We start from the raw sequence: 27157 nt of genomic DNA on the forward strand, positions 1-27157 counted from the left end.
TGTATTATGTAACCAACCTTCACTCAATGCATTTTTGCTGGAGAAGTCACACTGCTTTTATCTGGAAACAGTGCTGTAGATTCAGTCATGAGTTTTGTTTGATGTAATTCGTGGAGATTCTTTTTAAATAGACTCTATAGACTTTACAGCCATGCACTGTTCAAGTAAACACTTCCCTTCCCTTCCTTGACCTCTCTGTCTCAATCTCTGGTGATAGACTGTCCACCAATATCCATTACAAACCCACCGACTCCCACTGCTATCTCGACTACAGCTCCTCACACCCTGCTTCCTGTAAGGACTCCATCCCATTCTCTCAGTTCCTTCGCCTCCGTCGCATCTGTTCCGATGATGCTACATTCAAAAACAGTTCCTCTGACATGTCCTCCTTCTTCCTTAACCGAGGTTTTCCACCCACGGTCGTTGACAGGGCCCTCAACCGTGTCCGGCCCATCTCCCGCGCATCCGCCCTCACGCCTTCTCCTCCCTCCCAGAAACATGATAGGGTCCCCCTTGTCCTCACTTATCACCCCACCAGCCTCCGCATTCAAAGGATCATCCTCCGCCATTTCCGCCAACTCCAGCATGATGCCACCACCAAACACATCTTCCCTTCACCCCCCTTATCGGCATTCCGTAGGGATCGCTCCCTCCGGGACACCCTGATCCACTCCTCCATCACCCCCTACTCCTCAACCCCCTCCTATTGCACCACCCCATGCCCACGCAAAAGATGCAACACCTGCCCCTTCACTTCCTCTCTCCTCACCGTCCAAGGACCCAAACACTCCTTTCAAGTGAAGCAGCATTTCACTTGCATTTCCCCCAACTTAGTCTACTGCATTCGTTGCTCCCAAAGTGGTCTCCTCTACATTGGAGAGACCAAACGTAAACTGGGCTTTGCAGAACACCTGCGGTCTGTCCGCAAGAATGACCCAAACCTCCCTGTCGCTTGCCATTTTAACACTCCACCCTGCTCTCTTGCCCACATGTCTGTCCTTGGCTTGCTGCATTGTTCCAGTGAAGCCCAACGTAAACTGGAGGAACAACACCTCATCTTCCGACTAGGGACTTTACAGCCTTCCGGACTGAATATTGAGTTCAACAACTTTAGGTCGTGAGCTCCCTCCCCCATCCCCACCCCCTTTCTGTTTCCCCCTTCCTTTTTTTTCCAATAAATTATAAAGATTTTCCTTTTCCCACCTATTTCCATTATATAAAAAAAACCCTCACTAGAGCTATACCTTGAGTGCCCTACCATCCATTCTTAATTAGCACATTCGTTTAGATAATATCACCAACTTTAACTTTAACACCTATGTGTTCTATTGTACTATTGTCGTTGACACCTTTTGATGATCTGCTTCTATCACTGCTTGTTTGTCCCTACAACCACACCCCCTCCACCTCTCTCTCTCTCTCTCTATCTCTCTGCCCCCCACACACACACCTTAAACCAGCTTATATTTCAACTCTTTCTTGGACTTGCACTCAAGTTCTGTCGAAGGGTCATGAGGACTCGAAACGTCAACTCTTTTCTTCTCCGCCGATGCTGCCAGACCTGCTGAGTTTTTCCAGGTAATTCTGTTTTTGTTTTGTTATCTGTATAAATGGTCTTTGTTTGCTGTAAAATAGACTGTTTGCCGTGAGTCCCACCCCACCTTCAGCTCATTGGCTGATACAGTAATACAAATAGACACTGTTTAAAAGATTCTGATTTCAGCCCAATTAGGTGCTTGGGAAAAATTGCTTTACATAATGATTTTGTAAGGTGATCTTCTAACTTCTCAGATTGTCAGTGCCCATCAAAACTGAGCTTCTTCAAAACACTAAGAAAGAGACTTGATCTTTCATATTACGAAGAACTCGCCCCCCCCCCCCCATCTTTCCCCATTTCTCTTCCTCCCCCTGTTTTGCTCTCTCTTCCTGTCTCTCCCTTTCATTTTTATTCTCCAATCTTCTCTGCCTTCGAATGTATCCCTCTGTCTCCACGGGGTAACCTTGAGTGAAAATGATGGTTGTAAAATAAGCACTGTCAAATTAACCAGACATTAAATACATTGCTCAAATTTCCTCTTTGTTAAAGTGAATGGAAAGAAATATTGGTTCGATGGAAATATGTGGATAATTTATTATTGTCCAATTTATACTATGGCCCAAAGTTACACTTATCCTCCAATTCTTTCCCTCCCTGTCTCTTTCACTCTCTACTTCCCTATTTTTCTGTACTACCTGTCTTCGTTACCGAATTGCATGCTGACAAGCAAGGGTTAAAAAGTAAGAGAATGTGCTGAGCTCTGACATCTGCCACGGTCCTTTGCAACTGCTGAATTTACATGATGTGTTTGTCGATTATGCGCTGAAGTAATGAGCTTCATTGCTGGCAGGAGGTCACTGAGGGTGCAATTAAAGTAGGCACAAGTGCATCTTCGTTAATATGCTTTGATCTCAAATGATCGATAATTACATGGAAATTGGGATGCATGATCCTGATGGAAAGGGGACTTAATAGGAAGTGATTGAAGTCACTGGTGTCGGATTTAAGTATCCCGGTGTCTTCCTGGCACCATCTTTTGAACCATGTTAGCTTTTTCTTTTTCCTTACACCTTTCTCCCTTCCAAATGCTGCAACTTACAGGCTGTCACCACAATCTACATTTGAATCCTTCTTCAGTTTTACTCATGCCCAGCATGCATGTATTCCACTCAGGAAGCTGGGCAGCTCAACCACTGCCACAGGCCTGACAATCCCACCTTAGAAAAAACACTCTCTGGGGGACAATGACTCTCAGGAAAGAACTTTACATATGCAAATATACATACAAGCATACAAATTAGGAGCAGGAGTAGGTCACTCAGTCCCTTGAGCCTGCTCCACCATTCAATATGGCTATGGCTGATCTGATTGTAACCTCAACTCCATACCCCTGCCCACCCCTGATAACGTTTCACCCTCTTGCTTATCAAGAATCTATCTAGCTCTGCCTTAAAATTATTCAAAGACTCTGCTTCCACCACCTTTTGAGGAGCAGAGTTCCAAAGACTCAACCCTCAGAGAAAAAAATTCTCCTCATCCTTGTCTTAAATGATTATTTTTAAACAGTGACCACAAGTTCCAGATTCTCTCACAAGAGAAAACATCTTCTCCACATCCACCCTGTCAACACCCCTCAGGATCTTAAAGGTTTCAGTCAAATTGCCTCTTACTCTTCTGAACTCCAGTGTATACAAGCCTAGCCTGTTCAACCTTTTCTCATAAGACAACCCACCCATCCCTGCTATTAGTCTAGTAAACCTTCTCTGAACTGTTTCCAATGCATTTACACCCTTCCTTAAATAAGGAGACCAGTACTGTACACAATACGTCACATGTGGTCTCACCAGTACCTGTACAACTAAAGCATAACTTCCCTACTTTTGTATTCAATCCCCCTCATAATCAATGATAACATTCTATTAGCTTTCCTAATTGCTTGCTGTACCTGCATACGGCCTTTTGTGATTCATGCACTCGGACACCCAGATTCTTCTGAATCTCAGAGCTCTGCAATCCCTCACCATTTAGATAATAAGCTTCTTTTTTATTCTTCCTGCCAAAATGGACAATTTTACATTTTCCCACAATATATCCCATTTGCCAGATCTTTGCCCACTCACTTAACCTACCTATGTCCCATTGTAGCCTCATGTCCTCTTGACAACTTGCTTTCCTATCTATCTTTGTGTCCTGAGTCAATTTAGCAGCCATACCTTCAATCCCTTCATCCAAAAAATTTATGTAAATTGTAAAAAGTTGAGGCCCCAGCACTGATCCCTGTGGCACACCATTCGTTACATCCTGCCATTCAGAAAAAGACCCATTTATGCCAACTCTCTGCTTCTTGTTAGCTAGCAAATCTTCTATCCATGCCAGTATGTTACCCCCTACACCATGAGCTTTTATTTTCCGCAATAACCAATGTGGCACCTTATCAAATGGCTTCTGAAAATTTAAGTACACTGGTTCCCCTTTATCTACAAATTTGTGACTCCTTCTAAGAACTCCAATAAATTGGTTAAACACGATTTCCCTTTCCAAAACCATGTTGACTCTGCCTGATTGCCTTGAATTTTCTAAGTGCTCTACTATAACATCTTTAATAATAGCTTCTAACATTTTCTCTATGACAGACGTTAAGCTAATTTCCAGATTTCTGTCTCCCTCCCTTTTTGAGTAAAGTAGTTACATTTGTTATTTTCCTATCCAATGGAACCTTCCATGAATCTAGAGAATTCTGGGAGATTAAAACCAACACACCAACTATCTCACTATCTTTTAAGACTCCAGAATGAAGCCATCAGGACTTGAAAATTTGTGAGCCTGCAACTCCAACAATTTGCTCAGTACCACTTCCCTGGTGATTGTAATTTTCCTGAGTTCCTCCCTCCCTTCCATTTCCTGATTTACAGCTATTTCTGGGATGTTACTTGTATCCTCTACAGTGAAGATTGTTGCAAATTACCTATTCAATTCTTATTTTCCATTAACGATTCCCCAGGCACACTTTCTATAGGACCAATGTTCACTTTGTTCGCTCTATTCTTATTTAAACAACTATATAAACTCTTACTATCTATCTCTCCCTCAAACTGAATGTAAAATTCAATCACATTATGATCGCTATTACCTAGGGGTGCCTTCACTATGAGGTTATTGATTAATCCTATCTCTTTGCATAATACCAGGCCTAGTATAGCCTGGTCTCCAGTTGGCTCTAGAATTTGCTTTTCCAAGAAACTATCCTGAAAACATTCTATGAACTCCAAATCTACGTGACTTTTGCCCATCTGATTTCCAGTCTATATGTAGGTTAAAACCCCCATGATTATCGCTGTATCGTTCTGCAAGCTCCCACTATCTCTTTCTTTATAGTCTGTCCTACCGTGTAGTTACAACTAGGAGGCCTGTGCACAGCTCCGACAAGTGACATTCTTGTCTTTATCATTTCTCATCTCAACCCAAATTGCTTCTACGTTCTGGTTTCCTGAACTAGGTTATCCCTCTCTAATGCGCTTATGCCATCATTAATTAACAGAATCACCTTCCACCTTTTCCTCACTTCCTGCCCTTCCTAAATGTCATGCACCCTTCAATATTTAGGTCCCAATCGATGGGCGGAATTTTTCCAGAATTGCACTAAGTGCGTTAGCGGGCGGATAAAATGGAGTCATACTCGCTGACGAAAATGGCAGGTTTTAATGCCGTATCGTCCTGAACCTGCTTCATTATTTATTCACTCCCACGAAACACGTCGTTTCCAAGGCCAGCGGGCTCTCATTCGCCAGCCCACCATCACCCCGCTGTTGCATCACGCCGGCTGCTATCATTAAAAGGCAGCCGCCAGCAAAGCGCTCATCGCCACCAGCTCACCTGCCATGGCCAGCAAAGGAAAAAAGACTGCAGCCCTCCGCTTCAACTACGTGTCCCTCGAGTGACTGCTGGATGCTGTGGAGGCCCGCCTCGATGTGCTGTACCCCACCGCTCTGGCCACAGGATGGGCAGCAAAGTCACCAACCCGGCTTGGGAGGCGGTGGCAGTGGTGGTCTGCGCAAGCGCCCTACAGAGGAGGACAGCTACTCTTTGCAGCAAAAGGATGAATGATCAGGGTAAGTCACTCTTTTCATCATTTCAACTCACACACTCACAAACCCATCACACATCCACAGCGATCTCACTCACTGCCAGTGCAACGGACATCACCATTCACTCTCACACAAACCGTCATTGTCATCATCCTGTCCGTGGGACCACTCACCACCAGTCAAGCCTTGAAGAAATCTCTGAAGTGGAATCTGAAGGAAGCCTCCTTGAAGACTCGTCACAGCGCTCACCCCCACCCTCCACCAGTGCAGAGAGACACCTTGGTGGGACCTAGCTTTAGAGTATCCCCAGGATCATAATCTGGTAAGGACATCTGACTTTCTGATCCACAGCAGGCAGAGGCATTTACCTCCCAGGTCCCCGGCACTTGGAGGACTGCTGGAGGCCAGAACATTGCTGATTCCGAGTCAGATGACGAGCCTCTTGCCTTGGTCATGTCACAGTTGTTGGAGCTGCAAAGGCAAGCTAGGGGACATCAGGAAGGGATATTTGCTGCACTCCTCAGATTGCAAGGCACGATGGAAGAGTCCATCCATCTTCAGCCTGAGGTGATAGTGCCTGCATTGCAATGCACCAAGGTCAACATTGGCAGGATGGTGACCTTGGTCCAGGATGTCACTCCTGCACTGCAGCGTGGGCTTAACTCCATTGCTGATGCCATAGTTGGCCTCCAACAGTGTGTATGCGAGAGGGCTTTTGGGCAGCTCGATCTCACTCCAGCTACCGCTTCCGCTCACGGAGTCAGCCAGGGGCCCTTGGGCACCCACAGGGAGGAGGATCAGCAGGTGCACACCCCGGAGCCATACACTCAGGTGACTCCAGGAGTGCCCGGCCCATCCAAATCCCCTCTTCCTGTGACCTCAGCGGCTCCAGCTCCACAGGCCATGGAGGATGCCACTGCTACACAACAGGACCCTGAAAGCAGGCTGGGGCCCACCAAGTCTCTGCCTTCCAGAGGATGCCCGCCAAAGTTATCACAGACAAGGCGTCAAGTCAGGAGGCTGCCTCCACCTCTGCTGTGGGAGTCATCATCTTCCACAAATCTGGCAGCTATGAGTGCCTCCCAAACACACCTGCCTCATCTAGCTAGTGTGAGAACTTCATTCCCGTCATTGTCACCACCCATCACCCTCAAGCCTGTCTGTGTCCTCCTCATCAGAGGAGATGTGCAGCTCCTCCATCTCCTCCTCAGCCAGCTCCTTTCTCCCTTGCAGCATCAGGTTGTATAGGGCAAGCAGATGACGACGATGTGTGACACCCTCTGGGGGGGTTCGAAGAGCCTGGCGGGATGGCCTTTTAATTATATGGTGATGTATTACAATTAGCTCCCCGCCGACTGATGGCAGGAAATGGTGGGCTGAGAAGACGATCACGACCTGCTCTCATGCTGTCATGAAGCAGGTTGCGCCATATTTTCCGTGCGTGCTACCTATCATCCCACATCCAGCGGGCTCAGAAAATTCCACCCTATGTGGTCCTAGCCATGTCCCTGCAATGGTCATCAGATCATACTTATTTATTCCTATTTGCGCAATCAGCTCATCTGTTTTGCTTTGAATGCTATGTATGTTCAGATACAGAGCCTTTAGTGTTGCCTTTTTATTATTTTATTTCTTTCCTTGTCTCCACTCTTTGGTTTACCACATCTTTCCAATTTGATCCCTTGCCCCCACTATTCAGTTTAAAACCCTCTCTACTACCATAGTTATGTGGCTCGCTAGAACCAACCCCAGCAAGGTTTAGGTATAGACTGTCCCAATGAAACAATCCCCACTTTCCCAATGTTGGTGCCAGTGCCCCACAAACCGGAACCCACTTCTCCAAAGATCATTACCTTTTGAGGTTCTGCTTCTTAATTTGGTGCCTTCCTCTGTACTCGTCAGACATCAGCTGCTCCAACCTTAGGTCACAGTAAATGGTTGAGACAACACCATCACCAGAGAGGAGGAAAAGATATTCCAAAAGTTTTGCCAATAACTGGTATGGAGTGAGATTGATAACAGCTCATTTCTCTTCATGATTCATGTTAAGGAACTGGCGAGCAGTTTTTAAAAAATTATTTATTGGCAGGATTTGGGCATTGCTGACATTTATTGCCCATTCCTAATTGCCCTTGTGAAGGCGATGGTGAGTCAATTTCTTCAATACAACTGAGCAACTTGCTAGGCCATTTCAGAGGGCAGTATTAGAGTCAATTACCTTGCTGTGGGTTTGGAGTCACATATATAGATCAGACTGAGTAAGGAAATCAGATTTCCTTTCCTGAAGGACATTAAAGAATTGATAGGCTTTTAAGACAATCTGGCGGTTTCAAATTCAGCATTACTGATACCAGATTTTTATTCCAGATATATTTAATTAACTGGATTTAAATTCACCGGTTTCAGTGGTGGGATTTGAACTACTATCTCCAAGCATTAATCCAGGCCTTCGTATTACTAGTCCAGTAAAACAACCACTATACAATTGAACCTTGTAATAAAATAGGAGATGAAATAAGGAGGGTGGTATTTAAAGGGACGGTGCTTAGACACACACAGCCACACACACACACACATTTTCCCCCTTGAGCCTGTTCTGCCATTCAGGTCAGGCAGCATTTTTGGTGAGAAAAACAAATTCAGTTCAATGGTCTTTCATCACAACAGGAAAAGTTGGAGATGTAGCAGGCTTTAGGATGCAGGGAAATGTGGTGGGAGGGGGTGGGAAGGTAGAAATGGGAAGATCTGTGACAAGATAGCAGGCTGGAGGCTGGAGAGATTAAATGACAAAAGGGAATCACACTCAAAGTTAGATAGTACTCGATTTAAAATGCAAATCATCATCCAATGGCACACATAGGGCCCTGAATGCCATTTGTACACAGTACTGAGTGCTTATATCTCTAATGTAAAGCTTTGTGAACTATGCACACGCACAGGGCTGAATTTTCATCTCGACGTGCAAGCGTGCCCCCGACGCGCAAGAACATGAAATATTGCGCGATGACATTGTTCGAGCATCCCGACATCATTGTGCACTCGCACGATATTTTGGTCGGTGGTTGTGCGTGGGAGTTGGCAGCATGTTCGCTGACAATTAAGAAGGCTGTTAAGCCCATTAATTCATTAATCAGATGGAATTTATCTCTTCCCGTCCAACCTTATGGTTGGCTGGTGGCGAAAAGGGCAAGCGGCCTTTGGATTGTTGAGGAAACCTGATCCATGGGCGGGATGAGATTTCTGATGTTAATTAAAAATAAATTAAAATTTTTAAATCTCATTTCTAACATGTCCCTGCTCACGTGACGGAGCCACATGAGGGGACATGTTTTCCTTATTTTTACCATCTTTGTTTGTAAAGTTAAAAATCTTCAATCTTTCTGAGAGTGCACCTGCATGCATGCTGCTGACTTCTGCGCTCGCCCTACTCCCACCCCACCCAACACAGGCAGCGCTGAGCATTTTCAGTGCGTGATTCACACTGGCTCACCATTAATTGGCCAGCCAACGTGAAATTGTGGGCAGCGGACCGTGGCATGACCGCTCGAGGGCCCACCCACCGCGCCCGCCCGACGAGGGGAAAATCCTCCCCATAGATCCTATTAGTAAAACCAGTCAAAGGTATAGCAGAGAGAGGGGGATACATTATTTCCATAAAATTACTGAACTCATGGGACTTACTCATCTCATGTTTCATTTCCATTTAAAGAGACAATGTCACCATGGTAACACGTCCCACAAGAGACATTAAAGGTGCAGCAACATGATGGATAAAATCATGAATTGATGACATCAACATTGCAGATTTTTAAAAACTTACAGAAACAAGGATAAAATTCTCTAACTTGCAAGGTGTAGTATGGAATTATTGACTTTCTGATGTGGGCTGGGCCTGCAAGGAAAAGAAGGATATTCCTTCTTTGGAATGTTTCCCACTCTCACACTGACACTATGGAGTACACAAGGGAGTTGTCATTCTGCAGCTCGGACAATCACCTTCAGGCTAAGTGACCTAACTACAGCTGGTTTTGAATTCAAAGTACTGCTTTGAATGTAACAAAACTGGTTTGTTTTTGCATTTGCACCTCAGAACCATGACCAAAGTTCATCAGGGAGACAGAGGGCAGAATTTTCTGGTCAGTGCGCGGCTGCGATCGGCAGGCACGGGAGTGACTGGGGAGTGGACCGCCAACCGCGATTGGCCAATTTCATGCTGGCTGGCCAATTAACAGCCAGGCAGCGTGAAAGGTGCGCTGAAAGGCTCAGGACTGCCGGGGTGGGGGCGGGAGGAGGGCGAGCGCTGAAGTCAGTGCGGGCATGGGGGAGCGTGGAAAGAAAGCTCCCCGAAAGCAGAGAGTTGCCTTAGGGGGCTGAGTAATTTAAAATCAATAAAGACAGAATGTAAACTCAGGAAAAATATTCACGCATCAGAATGAGACCCTCCAACATACGGGTGATGAAAATTTTTTCAAGACATTTTAATCATTTTTAATTAATCACAGAAACCTCATCCTGCCCTTGGATGAGGTTTCCTCAAAAATGCGAAGGCTGCCTTCGATTCACCTGCCCGCCAACCATAACGCTGGATGGGCTGCGGAAAATTGATGTCAGTTACTGCTTTAATGGCCTTAAGCCTTTGAATTGTCGGCAGGCATGCGCAAGAAATATCGCACGAGTGCGTGATGAAGTCAGGGAACTCACCCAACGTCATTGCGTGTTATTTTACGCTCAAGTGTGTTGGGCATATACCCACATGTCAAGTGTAAAATCCTGCCCATAATTCTATTGCGAACCTGGATCCCAGAACAAGGTGAAAAACAACTCATTGTTGTCGAACCAGAAACTTGTATTTCAGATTATTATAGTTGTGAAACAATACAGCTCAGTGGCTGTTGCACACAGGATGTTCAAGGGAGCATAGGTAGAACCAGATAGAGTGAGGGTCTTTCTGAGGTAAGGTTACTGCCCGAAGCTTTGAACAAAGCAGAGTTTCAGATCTTACTAAGATAAAAGCAAAAAACTGCGGATGCTGGAAATCCAAAAGAAAAAGAAAACTACCTGGAAAAACTCAGCAGGTGTGGCAGCATCTGCGGAGAGGAACACAACTGCAGAAGGTGCAACACCTGCCCCATTACTTCCTCTCTCCTCACCGTCCAAGGGCCCAAACACCCCTTTCAAGTGAAGCAGCACTTAACTTGCAATTCCCTCAATTTAGTCTACTGCATTCGTTGCTCCCTATGCGGTTTCCTCTACATTGGAAAGACCAAACGCAGACTGGGTGACCGCTTTGCAGAACACCTTCGGTCTGTCCGCAAGCATTACGCAGTCCTCCTGTCGCTTGCCATTTCAGCACTCCACCCTGCTCTCATGCCCACATGTCTGTCCTTGGCCTGCTGCATTGTTCCAGTGAAGCTCAATGTAAACTGGAGGAATAGCACCTCATCTTCCGACTAGGCACTTTACAACCTTCCGGATGAATATTGAGTTCAACAATTTTAGATCATGAACTCTCTCCTCTATCCCCATGCTCTTTCCGATCTCCCTTTTCCAATAATTTATATAGATTTTTCTTTTCCCACCTATTTCCATTATTTTTAAATGTATTTTCATCCATTGTTTTATCTCTACCTTTTAGCCTATTTCAATCCCTTCCCTTCACCCCACCCCATCCCCCACTAGGGCTATCTGTACCTTGCTTGTCCTGCTTTCTACCCTTAATTAGCACATTCCTTAGATAATACCACCTTGAACACCTCTTTGTCCTTTTGTCTATGACATCTTTTGGCTATCTCCACCTATCACTGGCCCTCTATCCAGCTCTACCTGTCCCCCCCCACCCCCTCCAAACCAGCTTATATTTCACCTCTTTTCTATTTTTACTTAGTTCTGTTGAAGAGTCATAACTGTGTCCCTCTCCGCAGATGCTGCCAGACCTGCTGAGTTTTCCCAGGTATTTTTATTTTTGTCTCAGATCTTACTACAAGGAGGCACCTAGCTATGAGATCCCATCCAGTAACCTCCCCAAATAATCAGAGACAAGCAATAGGCAGCTACTGATTTATTCACTGACTGATGGACTTTGCCTTCAATGGTTTTTGATAGTTTTGTTTAATGTCCTTCACTCTTCAGAGTGTCTTCCAACAACTTGGGTTGGAGACCACTAGTGAAGATGGCGGTTGTAGGTAGGCTAAGATGGAAGCAAAATACTGCGGATGCTGGAAATCTGAAATAAAAACCGAAAATGCTGGAAAAACTCAGCATGTCTGGAAGCATCTGTGGAGAGAGAAACAGAGTTAACGTTTCAGGTCTGATACAGACTCAAAACATTAACTCTGTTTCTCTCTCCACAGATGCTTCTGGACCTGCTGAGTTTTTCCAGCACTTTGTTTTTATTGGGGATTGTAGGTGTATCATATGCATAGCACTGTCAGCACTGCTTCGTTTGTGGTATGTTCACCTCCAGCCAGAGGTCGTGGGTTCAAGTCTTATGCACTCCAGGGACTGAGCACAAAATCTAGCTGACATTCCCTTTGCAATGTTGGGGGAGTGCCACCTTTTGGATGAGATATTGAAGGGAGGTTCCATCTTTCTCCTCAAGTAGTTGTAAAAGGTTCCATGGCCAGTATTCTAAGAAGAGCAAGGAGGAAGTTCTCCTCAGTGACCTGGCCAATATCTATCCCTCAGTCAACAACAACATTTAAAAGATGGTTATCTAGTTCATAAACAACATACTGCAAATGCTAGAAATCTGAAATGAAAATCAGAAAATGCTGGAAATACTCAGGGCAGGTCAGGCAGCATCAATTATCAGATTATCTGGTCATTATCTCATTGCTATATGTGGGACCTTAACTTTGCACAACTTGGCTGTGCACAACATGCACACACTAAATAAGGGAGGTAAATATTAAATGGACAATCGGATAAATCCTGAGAACTGACCATTAACCACAAACAGGTCAGACTTTTTTCTTGGTTCCATTTGTGAATCATTTTCTGAAGGTTTACGTCATTGGATCTGTCAGAGTCATACCATCATATTAATTTGTTTGTTAGCTATTTTCTGCCGTTCAGCAGCTCTCTTTTCATTTGTGAGTTTACTCAGCTACCCAAAGCCCCTAGTGAATGGTTGTCCTCACTGACTGCTGCTGAATCTCTCTGACAGGTACCACGTCTGTGTCACAGCCCTCGTCTATTTCCTGCCTCTGATGGTGATGGGCTATGCTTACACTGTTGTTGGAAGGACTCTGTGGGCGAGTGAGATTCCAGGAGATTCCTCAGACAGGTACAGGGAGCAGATGAATGCCAAGAGAAAGGTAAGTGAGCCAAATAGCTGTTAACTTTCAGAAATGACACCACGTTTCTCCAGCTATGGAGATGTTGGCAGCAGTGCAGAGTGGTGGTGGGGGCGAGGTGATGCCCTTTGTGTGCAAGCATCCACCTACAAGATACTTTGTTTAAAACAGAAAATAACAAAGAGACAATCAGCAGTTACATGATATCTTTTTGATGTAAACTACGTGTTTATGATTTACTACTTAAATTTAATTCCATTAGAAAAACATTCCAAAACGTGGTCCCTCACCCTTGAATACTCCAACCAACTTGTTCATAGAACTTTGAACCTCCTTGGAAGGCGGGCCATTGCTCTGCCAGTAACCTAACAAATTTAAGAACATGTCCCTTGTCGTTTCATAGAATCATACGATACAGAAAGGGCCATTCAGCTCATTTGTGCATATGCAAACTCTCTGAACAATGTTTTTATTAGTCCCATTCACCAGTCCTCTCCCTATAGCTTGAGAATATCTTCTCCACAGGTATTTATTCAATTCTGTTTTGATTGTCATTATTGAATCTGTTCCTCAACCTTTCAGGCATCTCCTCCTTCTTCTGTCTCCTTACCTTTGCACCATTGTAGCTTGCCAATAGCCTTTGAGATAACACCTCTTCACAGGGCCTGTCCTTGTGCTGTCTTCTCCAGTTACACAGGTCTGGCAGTTCTATTTCTCGAGTGAATCTGAGCTTCTGGAGCTGGCTAGTCCAAGAAGTCAGCCTCACTGAGAATTCCGCATTCAAACAATCCAGTCCCTTTCTCAAGTATAGAAGAGAATCATAGGAAAGGCAGCACAGAGGGAAAGCACTAGAGGTGAAGTTAGCACCCATCAGGAGTGTGAAACAGGTTACTAGCTAATCACCAATGTCATCCCAATTTAGTTCATTGTGCCTGTGTCAGTGCCAATACCACCTCTTCAACTGGAACAAGCCCCATTTGCCTGTCCTTCCCTAATGCCCTCAGGTACCTAGCCTGATGCAAAGGCTTGCTAAAGTGAATTTGCGTTGAATTGTTACAGACAGGGAGGAGCTGGTGAATCTGTCCTGGGTTACTCCCAGATCTCCCAGCTCCTGGTAAAAGAGCAGATCAAGTATACTAAGAAGTAACGTGGTTCATAACATGTTTGAAATCAATTATAAAATAGCTCCAAAATGTTTGTAAAGTTGCAGTAAACTCTGCTTCAGAAATCTTTGCCAATCCTTAATTGAGTTTTATTTGTGGATAGTGACTCTCACACACTCCACACGCCCACCCAGGGACTGGGTAGACATGACCACTGAAAACTCTGGCTTTGTTCCAGAAACTGGTTGGACATGACCTATGAAACCTTTGGCTTTGATTCAGAAACTGGTTAGACATGACAATTGAAACCTCTGGCTTAGATTCAGAAACTGGTTAGACATGACCATTGAAACCTCTGGTTTTGATTCAGAAACTGGTTAGACTTGACCACTGAAACCTCTAGCTTTGATTCAGGAACTGGTTAGACATGACGAATGAAACCTCTGGCTTTGATTCAGAAACTGGTTACACATGGCCACGGAGAGTCCTGGCTTCGATTCAGAAACTGGTTAGATATGACCACTGAAACCATTGAATTTGATTCAGAAATGGGTTCGACATGATCACTGAAACCTCTAGCTTTGATTCAGAAACTGGTTAGACATGATTACAGAAACCTCCAGCTTTGATTCAGAAACCGGTTAGACATGACCACTGAATCCTTCGACTTTGATTCGCAAGCTTGTTAGACATGACAACCGAAACCTCTGCTATGATTCAGGAACTGGTGAGACATGACCAATGAAACCTCTGGCTTTGATTCAGAAAGTGGTTAGATATGACTACTGAAATCTCCGGCTATGATTCAGAAACTGGCTAGATATGAACACTGAAACTTCCGGCTTTGATTTAGAAACTAGTTAGACATGTCCACTGAAACCTCCGCTTTGATTCAGGAATTGGTTAGAGAGGACCATTTAAACCTATGTCTTTGATTCAGTAACTGATTAGAATTGATCATTGTAACCTATGGCTTTGATTCAGAAACTGGTTAGACATGACCACTCAGATCCTTGTCTTTGATTAAGGAATGGGTTAGACATGACCACTGAACCCTCTGGCTTTGATTCAGAAACTGGTTAGACATGACCACTGAAACCATTGGCTTTGATTCAGAAACTGGTTAGACATGAATACTGAAACCTCTGGCTTTGATTCACAAACTGATTAGACATGACAACCGAAACCTCTGGCTTTGATTCAGAAACTGATTAGACATGACCACTCAAAGCCTTTCTTTGATTCAGGAATGGGTTAGACATGACCACTGAATGCTCTGGCTTTTATTCAGAAACTGGTTAGACATGACGACTGAAACCTAGGCTTTGATTCAGAAACTGGTTAGACATGACCACTGAAACCTAGGCTTTGATTCAGAAACTAGTTAGACATGACCACTGAATCCTCCACAGTTGATTGAGAAACTTGTTAGACATGAACACTGAAACCTTTGGCTTTGATTCAGAATCTTGTTCGACATGATCACTGAAACCTTTGGCTTTGATTCAGGAACTCATTAGAAATGACCGCTGAAACTGTTGTCTATGATTCTGAAACTGGTTAGACGTGACCACTGAAAACTTTGCTCTTGTTCCAGGAACTGGTTAGACATAACTGCTGAAACTTTTTTCATTAATTCAGAAATGGCTTGACATGACCACTGAAACCTCCGGCTTTGCTTCAGAAACTGGTTAGACATGACTGCTGAAACCTCCGGCTTTGATTCAGAAACTGGTTAGACATGACCACTGAAACCTAGGCTTTGAATCAGAAACTGGTTAGACATGTCCACTGAAAGCTCCACTTCGATTCTGGAACTGGTTAGACATGACCACTGAAATGTCCAGCTTTGATCAAGGAACTGGTTAGACATGACCGCTGAAATGTCCGGCTTTGATTCAGAAACTGGTTAGACAAGACCACTGAAACCCTTGGCTTTGATTCAGGATCTGGCTAGACATGACCACTGAAACCTCTTGCTTTATTTCAGAAATAGGTTAGACATGGCCACTGAAAACTCTGGCTTTGAATCAGAAATAGGTTAGACATGACCACTGACATCCATGGCTATAAGTCAGGAACTGGTTAGACATGACCACCTAATTCTTCGGCTTTGATTCAGAAACTGGTTAGATATAACCACTGTAACCTCCGGCTTTGATTCAGGAAGTGGTTAGACATAAAAACTGCTACCTCTGGCTTTGATTCAGTTACTGGTTAGACATAACCACTGCAACCTCCGGCTTTGATTCAGTTACAGGTTAGATATGACCACTGAAACCCTTGGCTTTGATTCAGAAACTGGTTGAACATGAAAACTGAAACCTTCGGCTTTGATTCAGAAACTGATTAGGCAGGACCTCTGAATTCTCCGGCTTTGATTCAGAAACTGCTTAGACATGACCATTGAAAACTCTGGCTTTGATTTAGAAACTGGTTAGATACCACCGCTGCAAGCCTTGGCGTTGATTCAGAAACTGGTTAGACATGACCACTGAAACCTCTGCTTTGATTCAGGAACTGGTTAGACATGACCACTGAAACCTCCGTATTTGATTCAGAAACTGGTTATACATAACCACTGCAACCTCCGGCTTTGATTCAGGAACTGGTCAGACATGACCACTGAAAGCATTGTCTTTGATTCTGAAACTTGTTAGATGTGAACACTTAAACTGATGCCTTTGTTCCAGGAGCTGGTTAGACATAACCACTGCAACCTCCGGCTTTGATTCAGAAACTTGTTAGACTTGGCCACTGAAGCTCTAGCTTTCATTCTGACAGTGGTTAGACATGACCACAGAAACCTGCAGTTCTGATTCAGAAACTGCTTAGGCATGACTACTGAAACCCATGGCTTTGATTGAGAACCTGGATAGACATGACCATGGAAACTGCCGGCTTTGATTCAGAAACTGGTTCGACATGACCACTGAAACCTTCGGCTTTGATTCAGAAACTAATTAGACATGACAATTGAAACCTCCGGCTTTGATTCAGAAACTGGTTAGACATAAACACTGAAACCTCTGGATTTGATTCAGGTCCTGGCTAGACATGACCACTGAAACCTCTGGCTTTGAATCAGAAATAGGTTAGACATGACCACTGAAACCTGTGGCTTTGATTTAGGAACTGGTTAGACATGACCACTGAATTCTCCAACTTTGATTCAAAACTCGTTAGACATAACCACTGCAACCTCCGGCTTTGATTCAGGAACTGGTTAGACATGACCACTGAAACCTTTGGCTTTGATTCAGAAACTGTTTAGACATGCTCACTGAAAGCTCTGTCTTTGATTCAGAAACTGGTTAGACATGACCATTGAAACCTCCGGCTTTGATTCAGAAACTGGTTAGACAAAATCACCGAAACGTCCGGATTTGATTCAGAAACTGGTTAGACATGACCACTGAAACCTCTGCTTTGATTCAGGAACTTGTTAGGCATAACCACTGAAACCTGCGTGTTTGATTTAGGAATTGGTTGGACATGACCACTAAACCTTTGGCTTTCATTCAGGAACCGGTTAGACATGACCACGGAAAAATGTAGCTTTGGTTCAGAAACTGGTTAGACAGGGCGACTGAAAACTCTGGCTTTGATTCAGAAACTATTTAGATTTGACCACTGAAACCCTTGGCTTTGATTCAGCGGCTGGCTAGACATGACCACTGAATCCATTGGATTTGATTCAGAAACTGCTTAGACATGACCAGTGAACCCTTGTCTTTGATTCAGGACCTGGCTAGACATGACCACTGAAACCTCTGGCTTTGAATCAGATATAGGTTAGACATGACCACTGAAACCCATGGCTTTGCTTCAGTAACTAGTTAGACATGACCACTGAATTCTCCTGCTTTGATTCAGAAACTGGTTAGACATGACCACTGCAACCTCTGGCTTTGATTCAGGAACTGGTTAGACATGACTACTGCGACCTTTGGCTTTGATTCAGAAACTTTTTAGACATGACCACTGAAAATTTTGGCTTTGATTCAGGAACTCGTTAGAAATGACCACTGAAACCGTTGTCTTTGATTCTGAAACTGGTTAGACGTTACCACTGAAAACTTTGCCCATGTTCCAGGAACTGGACGCTCCACTTTGATTTTGGAACTGGTTAAACATGACCACTGAAATGTCGGGTTTTGATTCAGAAACTGGTTAGACAAGACCTCTGAAACCCTTGGCTTTGACTCAGGACCTGGCTAGACATGACCACTGAAACCTCTGGCTTTGAATCAGAAATAGGTTAGACATGACCACTGAAACCCATGGCTTTGATTCAGGAACTGGTTAGACATGACCACTGAATTCTCCGGCTTTGATTCAGAAACTGGTTAGACATGACCACTGAAACTTTTGTCTTTGATTCAGAAAGTGTTTAGACATGTCCACTGAAATCTCGGGCTTTGATTCAGAAACTAGTTAGACATAACCACCGAAATGACCGGATTTGATTCAGAAAATGGTTTGACATGTCCACTGAAACCTCTGCTTTGATTCAGGAACTTGTTAGGCATGACCACTGAAACCTCTGCGTTTGATTTAGGATTTGGTTGGACATGACCACTGAAACTCTTGGCTTTCATTCAGGAACTGGTTAGACATGAACCTGGAAAACTGTGGCTTTGGTTCAGAAAGTGGTTAGACAGGGCCACTGAAAATTTTGCCCTTATTCCAGGAACTGGACGCTCCACTTTGATTTTGGAACTGGTTAGACATGACCACTGAAATGTCGGGTTTTGATTCAAAAACTGGTTAGACAAGACCACTGAAACCCTTGGCTTTGATTCAGGACCTGGCTAGACATGACCACTGAAACCTCTGGCTTTGAATCAGAAATAGTTTAGACATGACCACTGAAACCCATGGCTTTGATACAGGAACTGGTTAGACATGACCACTGAATTCTCCGGCTTTGATTCAGAAACTGGTTAGACATGACCACTGAAACTTTTGGCTTTGATTCAGAAAGTGTTTCGACATGACCACTGAAATCTCGGGCTTTGATTCAGAAACTGGTTAGACATAACCACCGAAATGTCCGGATTTGATTCAGAAACTGGTTTGACATGTCCACTGAAACCTCTGCTTTCATTCAGGAACTTGTTAGGCATGACCACTGAAACCTCAGCATTTGATTTAGGATTTGGTTGGACCTGACCACTGAAACCCTTGGCTTTCATTCAGGAACTGGTTAGACATGACCCCGGAAAACTGTGGCTTTGGTTCAGAAAGTGGTTAGACAGGACCACTGAAAACTCCAGCTTTGATTCAGAAACTAGTTAGATTTGACCAATGAAACCCTTGGCTTTGATTCAGCAGCTGGCTAGACATGACCACTGAATCCTCCGGTTTTGATTCAGAAACTGATTAGACATGACCACTGAAACCCTTGGCTTTGATTCAGAAACTTGTTAGACATGACCCCTGAAACCTTTGGCTTTGATTCAGAAACTGGTTAGACATGACCACTGAAATGTCTGGCTTTGATTCAGAAACTGGTTAGATAAGACTACTGAAACCCTTGGCTTTGATTCAGGAACTGGCTAGACATGACCACTGAAATCTCAGGCTTTGATTCAGAAACTGTTTAGACATGACCACTGAAATGTCTGGCCTTGATTCAGAAACTGGTTAGACAAGACTACTGAAATCCTTGACTTTGATTCCGGAATTGGTTAGACATGACCACTGAAATCTCAGGCTTTGATGCAGAGTCTGATTAGACATAACCACTGCAACCTCCGGCTTTGATTCAGGGATTGTTTAGACATGACCACTGAAACCATTGTCTTTGATTCAGTTATTGGTTAGACGTAATCACTGTAACCTCCAGCTTTGATTCAGGAAATGGTTAAACATGACCACTGAAACCATTGTCTTTGATTCTGAAACTTGTTAGATGTAACCACTGAAACCTTTGCCTTTGTTTCAGGAACTGGTTAGACATAAGCACTGCAACCTCCGGCTTTGATTCAGAAACTTGTTAGACTTGGCCACTGCAGCTCTAGCTTTCATTCTGAAAGTGGTTAGACATGACCGCTGAAACCCATGGCCTTGACTGAGAACCTGGTTAGACATGACCATGGAAACCTCCGGCTTTGATTCAGGAACTGGTTAGACATGACCACTGAAACCTTTTTAGTTAATTCAGAAACTGGCTTGACATGACCACTGAAACCTCCGGCTTTGCTTCAGAGACTGGTTAGACATGACTGCTGAAACCCATGGCTTTGATTGAGAACCTGGATAGACATGACCACGGAAACTTCCGGCTTTGATTCAGAAACTGGTTCGACATGACAATTGAAACCTCCGGCTTTGATTCAGAAACTGGTTAGACATAACCACTGAAACCTCCGGATTTGACTCAGGTACTGGTTAGACATGACCACTTGAACCCTTGGCTTTGATTCAGGTCCTGGCTAGACATGACCACTGAAACCTCTGGCTTTGAATCAGAAATAGGTTAGACATGACCACTGAAACCTGTGGCTTTGATTCAGGAAATGGTTAGACATGACCACTGAATTCTCCGGCTTTGATTCAAAAACTGGTTAGACATAACCACTGCAACCTCCGGCTTTGATTCAGGAACTGGTTAGACATGACCACTGAAACCTTTGGCTTTGATTCAGAAACTGTTTAGACATGACCACTGAAAGCTCTGTCTTTGATTCAGAAACTGGTTAGACATGACCATTGAAACCTCCGGCTTTGATTCAGAAACTGGTTAGACATAACCACCGAAACGTCCGGATTTGATTCAGAAACTGGTTAGACATGACCACTGAAACCTCTGCTTTGATTCAGGAACTTGTTAGGCATGACCACTGAAACCTCCGTGTTTGATTTAGGAATTGGTTGGACATGACCACTGAAACCCTTGACTTTCCTTCAGGAACCGGTTAGACATGACCACGGAAAACTGTAGCTTTGGTTCAGAAACTGGTTAGACAGGACGACTGAAAACTCTGGCTTTGATTCAGCAACTATTTAGATTTGACCACTGAAACCCTTGGCTTTGATTCAGCAGCTGGCTAGACATGACCACTGAATCCACTGGATTTGATTCAGAAACTGCTTAGACATGACCACTGAACCCTTGTCTTTGATTCAGGACCTGGTTAGACATGACCACTGAAACCTCTAGCTTTGAATCAGAAATAGGTTAGACATGACCACTGAAACCCATGGCTTTGCTTCAGGAACTGGTTAGACATGACCACTGAATTCTCCTGCTTTGATTCAGAAACTGGTTAGACATAACCACTGCAACCTCCGGCTTTGATTCAGGAACTGGTTAGACATGACCAGTGAAACCTCCGGCTTTGATTCAGAAACTAGTTAGACATGACCACTGAAACCTCCGGATTTGATTCAGGTGCTGGTCAGACATGACCACTGAACCCTTAGCTTTGATTCACGTCCTGGCTAGACATGACCACTGAAACCTTTGACTTTGAATCAGAAACTGGTTAGACATGACCACTGAAACCTATGGCTTTGATTCAGGAACTGGTTAGACATGACCACTGAATTCTCTGGCTTTGATTCAAAAACTGGTTAGACATAACCACCGAAATGTCCGGATTTGATTATGAAACTGGTTTGACATGTCCACTTAAACCTCTGCTTTCATTCAGGAACTTGTTAGGCATGACCACTGAAACCTCCGCATTTGATTTGTGAATTGGTTGGACCTGACCACTGAAACCATTGGCTTTCATTCAGGAACTGGTTAGACATGACCCCGGAAAACTGTGGCTTTGGTTCAGAAAGTGGTTAGACAGGACCACTGAAAACTCCAGCTTTGATTCAGAAACTAGTTAGATTTGACCAATGAAACCCTTGGCTTTGATTCAGCAGCTGGCTAGACATGACCACTGAATCCTCCGGTTTTGATTCAGAAACTGATTAGACATGACCACTGAAACCCTTGGCTTTGATTCAGAAACTTGTTAGACATGACCCCTGAAACCTTTGGCTTTGATTCAGGAATGGGTTAGACATGACCACTGAAACCTCTGGATTTGATTGAGAAACTTGTTAGACATGAACACTGAAACCTTTGGCTTTGATTCAGAATCTTGTTACACATGACCACTGAAACCTTTGGCTTTGATTCAGAAACTGGTTAGACATGAGCACTGAAATCTCCACAGTTGATGGAGAAACTTGTTAGACATGAACACTGAAACCTTTGGCTTTGATTTAGAATCTTGTTCGACATGACCACTGAAAGCTTTGGCTTTGTTTCAGGGACTAATTAGAAATGACCAATGAAAACGTTGTCTTTGATTCTGAAGCTGGTTAGACGTGACCACTGAAAACTTTGCTCTTGTTCCAGGAATTGCTTAGACATAACCGCTGAAACTTTTTGCTTTAATTCAGAAACTGGTTAGGCATGACCGTTGAAAACTCCGGCTTTGATTCAGAAACTGGTTAGACATGACCACTGAAACCTAGGCTTTGATTCAGAAACTGGTTAGACATGACCACTGAAATGTCTGGCTTTGATTCAGAAACTGGTTAGATAAGACTACTGAAACCCTTGGCTTTGATTCAGGAACTGGCTAGACATGACCACTGAAATCTCAGGCTTTGATTCAGAAACTGTTTAGACATGACCACTGAAATGTCTGGCCTTGATTCAGAAACTGGTTAGACAAGACTACTGAAATCCTTGACTTTGATTCCGGAATTGGTTAGACATGACCACTGAAATCTCAGGCTTTGATGCAGAGTCTGATTAGACATAACCACTGCAACCTCCGGCTTTGATTCAGGGACTGTTTAGACATGACCACTGAAACCATTGTCTTTGATTCAGTTATTGGTTAGACGTAATCACTGCAACCTCCAGCTTTGATTCAGGAAATGGTTAAACATGACCACTGAAACCATTGTCTTTGATTCTGAAACTTGTTAGACGTAACCACTGAAACCTTTGCCTTTGTTTCAGGAACTGGTTAGACATAAGCACTGCAACCTCTGGCTTTGATTCAGAAACTTGTTAGACTTGGCCACTGCAGCTCTAGCTTTCATTCTGAAAGTGGTTAGACATGACCGCTGAAACCTGTGGCTCTGATTCTGAAACTGCTTAGACATGACCACTGAAACCCATGGCCTTGACTGAGAACCTGGTTAGACATGACCATGGAAACCTCCGGCTTTGATTCAGGAACTGGTTAGACATGACCACTGAAACCTTTTTCGTTAATTCAGAAACTGGCTTGACATGACCACTGAAACCTCCGGCTTTGCTTCAGGAACTGGTTAGACATGACTGCTGAAACCCATGGCTTTGATTGAGAACCTGGATAGACATGACCACGGAAACCTCCGGCTTTGATTCAGAAACTGGTTCGACATGACAATTGAAACCTCCGGCTTTGATTCAGAAACTGGTTAGACATAACCACTGAAACCTCCGGATTTGATTCAGGTACTGGTTAGACATGACCACTGAACCCTTGGCTTTGATTCAGGTCCTGGCTAGACATGACCATGAAACCTCTGGCTTTGAATCAGAAATAGGTTAGACATGACCACTGAAACCTGTGGCTTTGATTCAGGAAATGGTTAGACATGACCACTGAATTCTCCGGCTTTGATTCAAAAACTGGTTAGACATAACCACTGCAACCTCCGGCTTTGATTCAGGAACTGGTTAGACATGACCACTGAAACCTTTGGCTTTGATTCAGAAACTGGTTAGACATGACCATTGAAACCTCCGGCTTTGATTCAGAAACTGGTTAGACATAACCACCGAAACGTCCGGATTTGATTCAGAAACTGGTTAGACATGACCACTGAAATCTCTGCTTTGATTCAGGAACTTGTTAGGCATGACCACTGAAACCTCCATGTTTGATTTAGGAATTGGTTGGACATGACCACTGAAACCCTTGACTTTCCTTCAGGAACCGGTTAGACATGACCACGGAAAACTGTAGCTTTGGTTCAGAAACTGGTTAGACAGGACGACTGAAAACTCTGGCTTTGATTCAGCAACTATTTAGATTTGACCACTGAAACCCTTGGCTTTGATTCAGCAGCTGGCTAGACATGACCACTGAATCCAATGGATTTGATTCAGAAACTGCTTAGACATGACCACTGAACCCTTGGCTTTGATTCAGGACCTGGCTAGACATGACCACTGAAACCTCTAGCTTTGAATCAGAAATAGGTTAGACATGACCACTGAAACCCATGGCTTTGCTTCAGGAACTGGTTAGACATGACCACTGAATTCTCCTGCTTTGATTCAGAAACTGGTTAGACATAACCACTGCAACCTCCGGCTTTGATTCAGGAACTGGTTCGACATGACCAGTGAAACCTCTGCTTTGATTCAGGAACTGGTTAGACATGACCACGGAAAACTGTGGCTTTTGTCCAGTAAATGATTAGAATGGACCCCTGAAAACTCCAGCTTTGATTCAGAAACTAATTAGATTTGACCACTGAAACCCTTGGCTTTGATTCAGCAGCTGGCTAGACATGACCACTGAATCCTCTGGATTTGATTCAGAAACTGGTTAGACATGACCACTGAATTCTCCATCTTTGATTCAGAAACTGGTTAGACGTAACCACTGCAACCTCCTGCTTTGATTCAGTACTGGTTAGACATGACCACTGCAACCTCTGCTTTGATTCAGTTGCTGGTTAGACAGAACCACTGCAACCTCCAGTTTTGATTCAGAAACTGGTTAGACATGACCACTGAAATCCTTGGCTTTGATTCAGCAGCTGGCTAGACATGACCACTGAATCCTCTGGATTTGATTCAGAAACTGGTTAGACAGGACCACTGAATTCTCCGGCTTTGATTCTCAAACTGCTTAGCAATGGCCACTGAAAACTCTGGCTTTGATTCAGAAACTGCTTAGACATGGACAGTGACATCACTGGCTTTGATTCAGAAACTGGTTAGATACAACCGCTGCAACCCTTGGCATTGATTCAGGAACTGGTTAGACATGACCACTGAAACCTCTGCTTTGATTCAGTTGCTGGTTAGACATAACCACTGCAACCTCCAGCTTTGATTCAGAAACTGGTTAGACATGACCACTGAAACCTCTGGCTTTGAATCAGAAATAGGTTAGACATTCCCACTGAAACCCGTGGCTTTGATTCAGGGAGTGGTTCGACATGACCACTGAATTCTCCGACTTTGATTCAGAACCTGGAGAGACATGACCACTGAAACCTTTGGCTTTGATGCAGAAACTGTTTAGACGTGGCCACTGAACCCTCTGGCTTTGATTAAGAAACTGTTTAGACGTGACTACTGAATTCTCGTCTTTGATTCAGAAACTGGTTAGACATAACCACTGCAACCTCCGGCTTTGATTCAGGAACTGGTTAGACATGAACACTGAAACCTTTGGCTTTGATTCAGAAACTGGTTAGACATGACCACTGAAACCTCCGGCTTTCATTCAGAAATTGGTTGGACATGACCATTGAAACCTCCGGCTTTGATTCAGAAACTGGTTAGACATAACCACCGAAACGTCTGGATTTGATTCAGAAACTGGTTTGACATGTCCACTGAAACCTCTGCTTTGATTCAGGAACTGGTTAGACATGACCACGGAAAACTGTGGCTTTTGTCCAGTAAATGATTAGAATGCACCCCTGAAAACTCCAGCTTTGATTCAGAAACTAATTAGATTTGACCACTGAAACCCTTGGCTTTGATTCAGCAGCTGGCTAGACATGACCACTGAATCCTCTGGATTTGATTCAGAAACTGGTTAGACATGACCACTGTATTCTCCATCTTTGATTCAGAAACTGGTTAGACGTAACCACTGCAACCTCCTGCTTTGATTCAGGAACTGGTTAGACATGACCACTGAATCCTTTGGCTTTGATTCAGAAACTGGTTACACATGACCACTGAAACCTCTGGCTTTGATTTAGAAACTAATTAGATTTGACCACTGAAACCCTTGGCATTGATTCAGCAGCTGGCTAGACATGACCACTGAATCCTCTGGATTTGATTCGGAAACAGGTTAGACATGACCACTGAAACCCTTGGCTTTGATTCAGGAACTGGTAAGCCACGACCAATGAAACCTCTGGCTTTGATTCAGAAATTTGTTAGACATGACCAATGAAACACTTGGCTTTAATTCAGAAACTGGTTAGACATGACCACTGAGAACTCTGGCTTTGATTTAGAAACTGGTTAGATACGACCGCTGAAACCCTTAGCTTTGTTTCAGCATCTGCTTGGACATGACCACTGAAATCTCTGGCTTTGATTCAGAAAATGGTTAGACATCACCACTGAATTCTCCGGCTCTGATTCAGATACTTTTTAGACAGGACCACTGAATTCTCCGGCTTTGATTCAGAAACTGCATAATCATGACCATTGAAACTCTTGGCATTGATTTTGAAACTGGTTAGATCTGGCCACTGAAACCTCCAGCTTTAATTCAGAAACTGGCTAGACATGACCACTGAAACCTTTGGCTTTGATTCAGAAAGTAGTTAGATTTGACCACTGAAACCCTTGGCTTTGATTCAGCAGCTGGCTAGACATGACCACTGAATCCTCTGGATTTGATTCGGAAACAGGTTAGTATTAACCAAAGCAACCTCCGGCTTTGATTCAGAAACTGGTTTGACATGACCACTGAAATCTCCGGCTTTGATTCAGTTACTGGTTAGACATAACCACTGCAACCTGCAGCTTTGATTCAGGAACTGGTTAGACATGACCACTGAAACCCTTGGCTTTGATTCAGAAACTAGTTGAACATGACCAATGAAACCTCTGGCTTTGATTCAGAAACTCATTAGACAGGACCACTGAATTCTCTGGCTTTGATTCAGAAACTGCTTAGACGTGGCCACTGAAAACTCTGGCTTTGAATCAGAAACTGCTTAGACAAGGCCACTGACATCTCTGGCTTTGATTCAGAAACTGGTTAGATACAACCAGCGCAACCCTTGGCGTTTATTCAGGAACTGGTTAGACATGACCACTGAAACCTCCGTATTTGATTCAGGAACTAGTTAGACATGACCACTGCAAGCTCTGCTTTGATTCAGTTGCTGGTTAGACAGAACCACTGCAACCTCCAG

At 43.9% G+C, this 27157-nt stretch overlaps 1 protein-coding gene across 1 annotated transcript in view; it reads left to right on the forward strand.

Moving 5' to 3' along the window:
• LOC121290067 (substance-P receptor-like) overlaps window positions 1-27157 on the forward strand; it is a 379077-nt gene that overhangs the window by 37229 nt on the left and 314691 nt on the right. The window contains exon 3 of the mRNA XM_041210224.1: window positions 12788-12938. Within this exon, the coding sequence (XP_041066158.1) occupies window positions 12788-12938 (151 nt within the window). The remainder of the gene's footprint in view (window positions 1-12787; window positions 12939-27157) is intronic.

This window comes from Carcharodon carcharias, chromosome 17 (genome assembly GCF_017639515.1).
Source record: "Carcharodon carcharias isolate sCarCar2 chromosome 17, sCarCar2.pri, whole genome shotgun sequence".
NCBI classification, from domain to species: Eukaryota; Metazoa; Chordata; class Chondrichthyes; order Lamniformes; family Lamnidae; genus Carcharodon; species Carcharodon carcharias.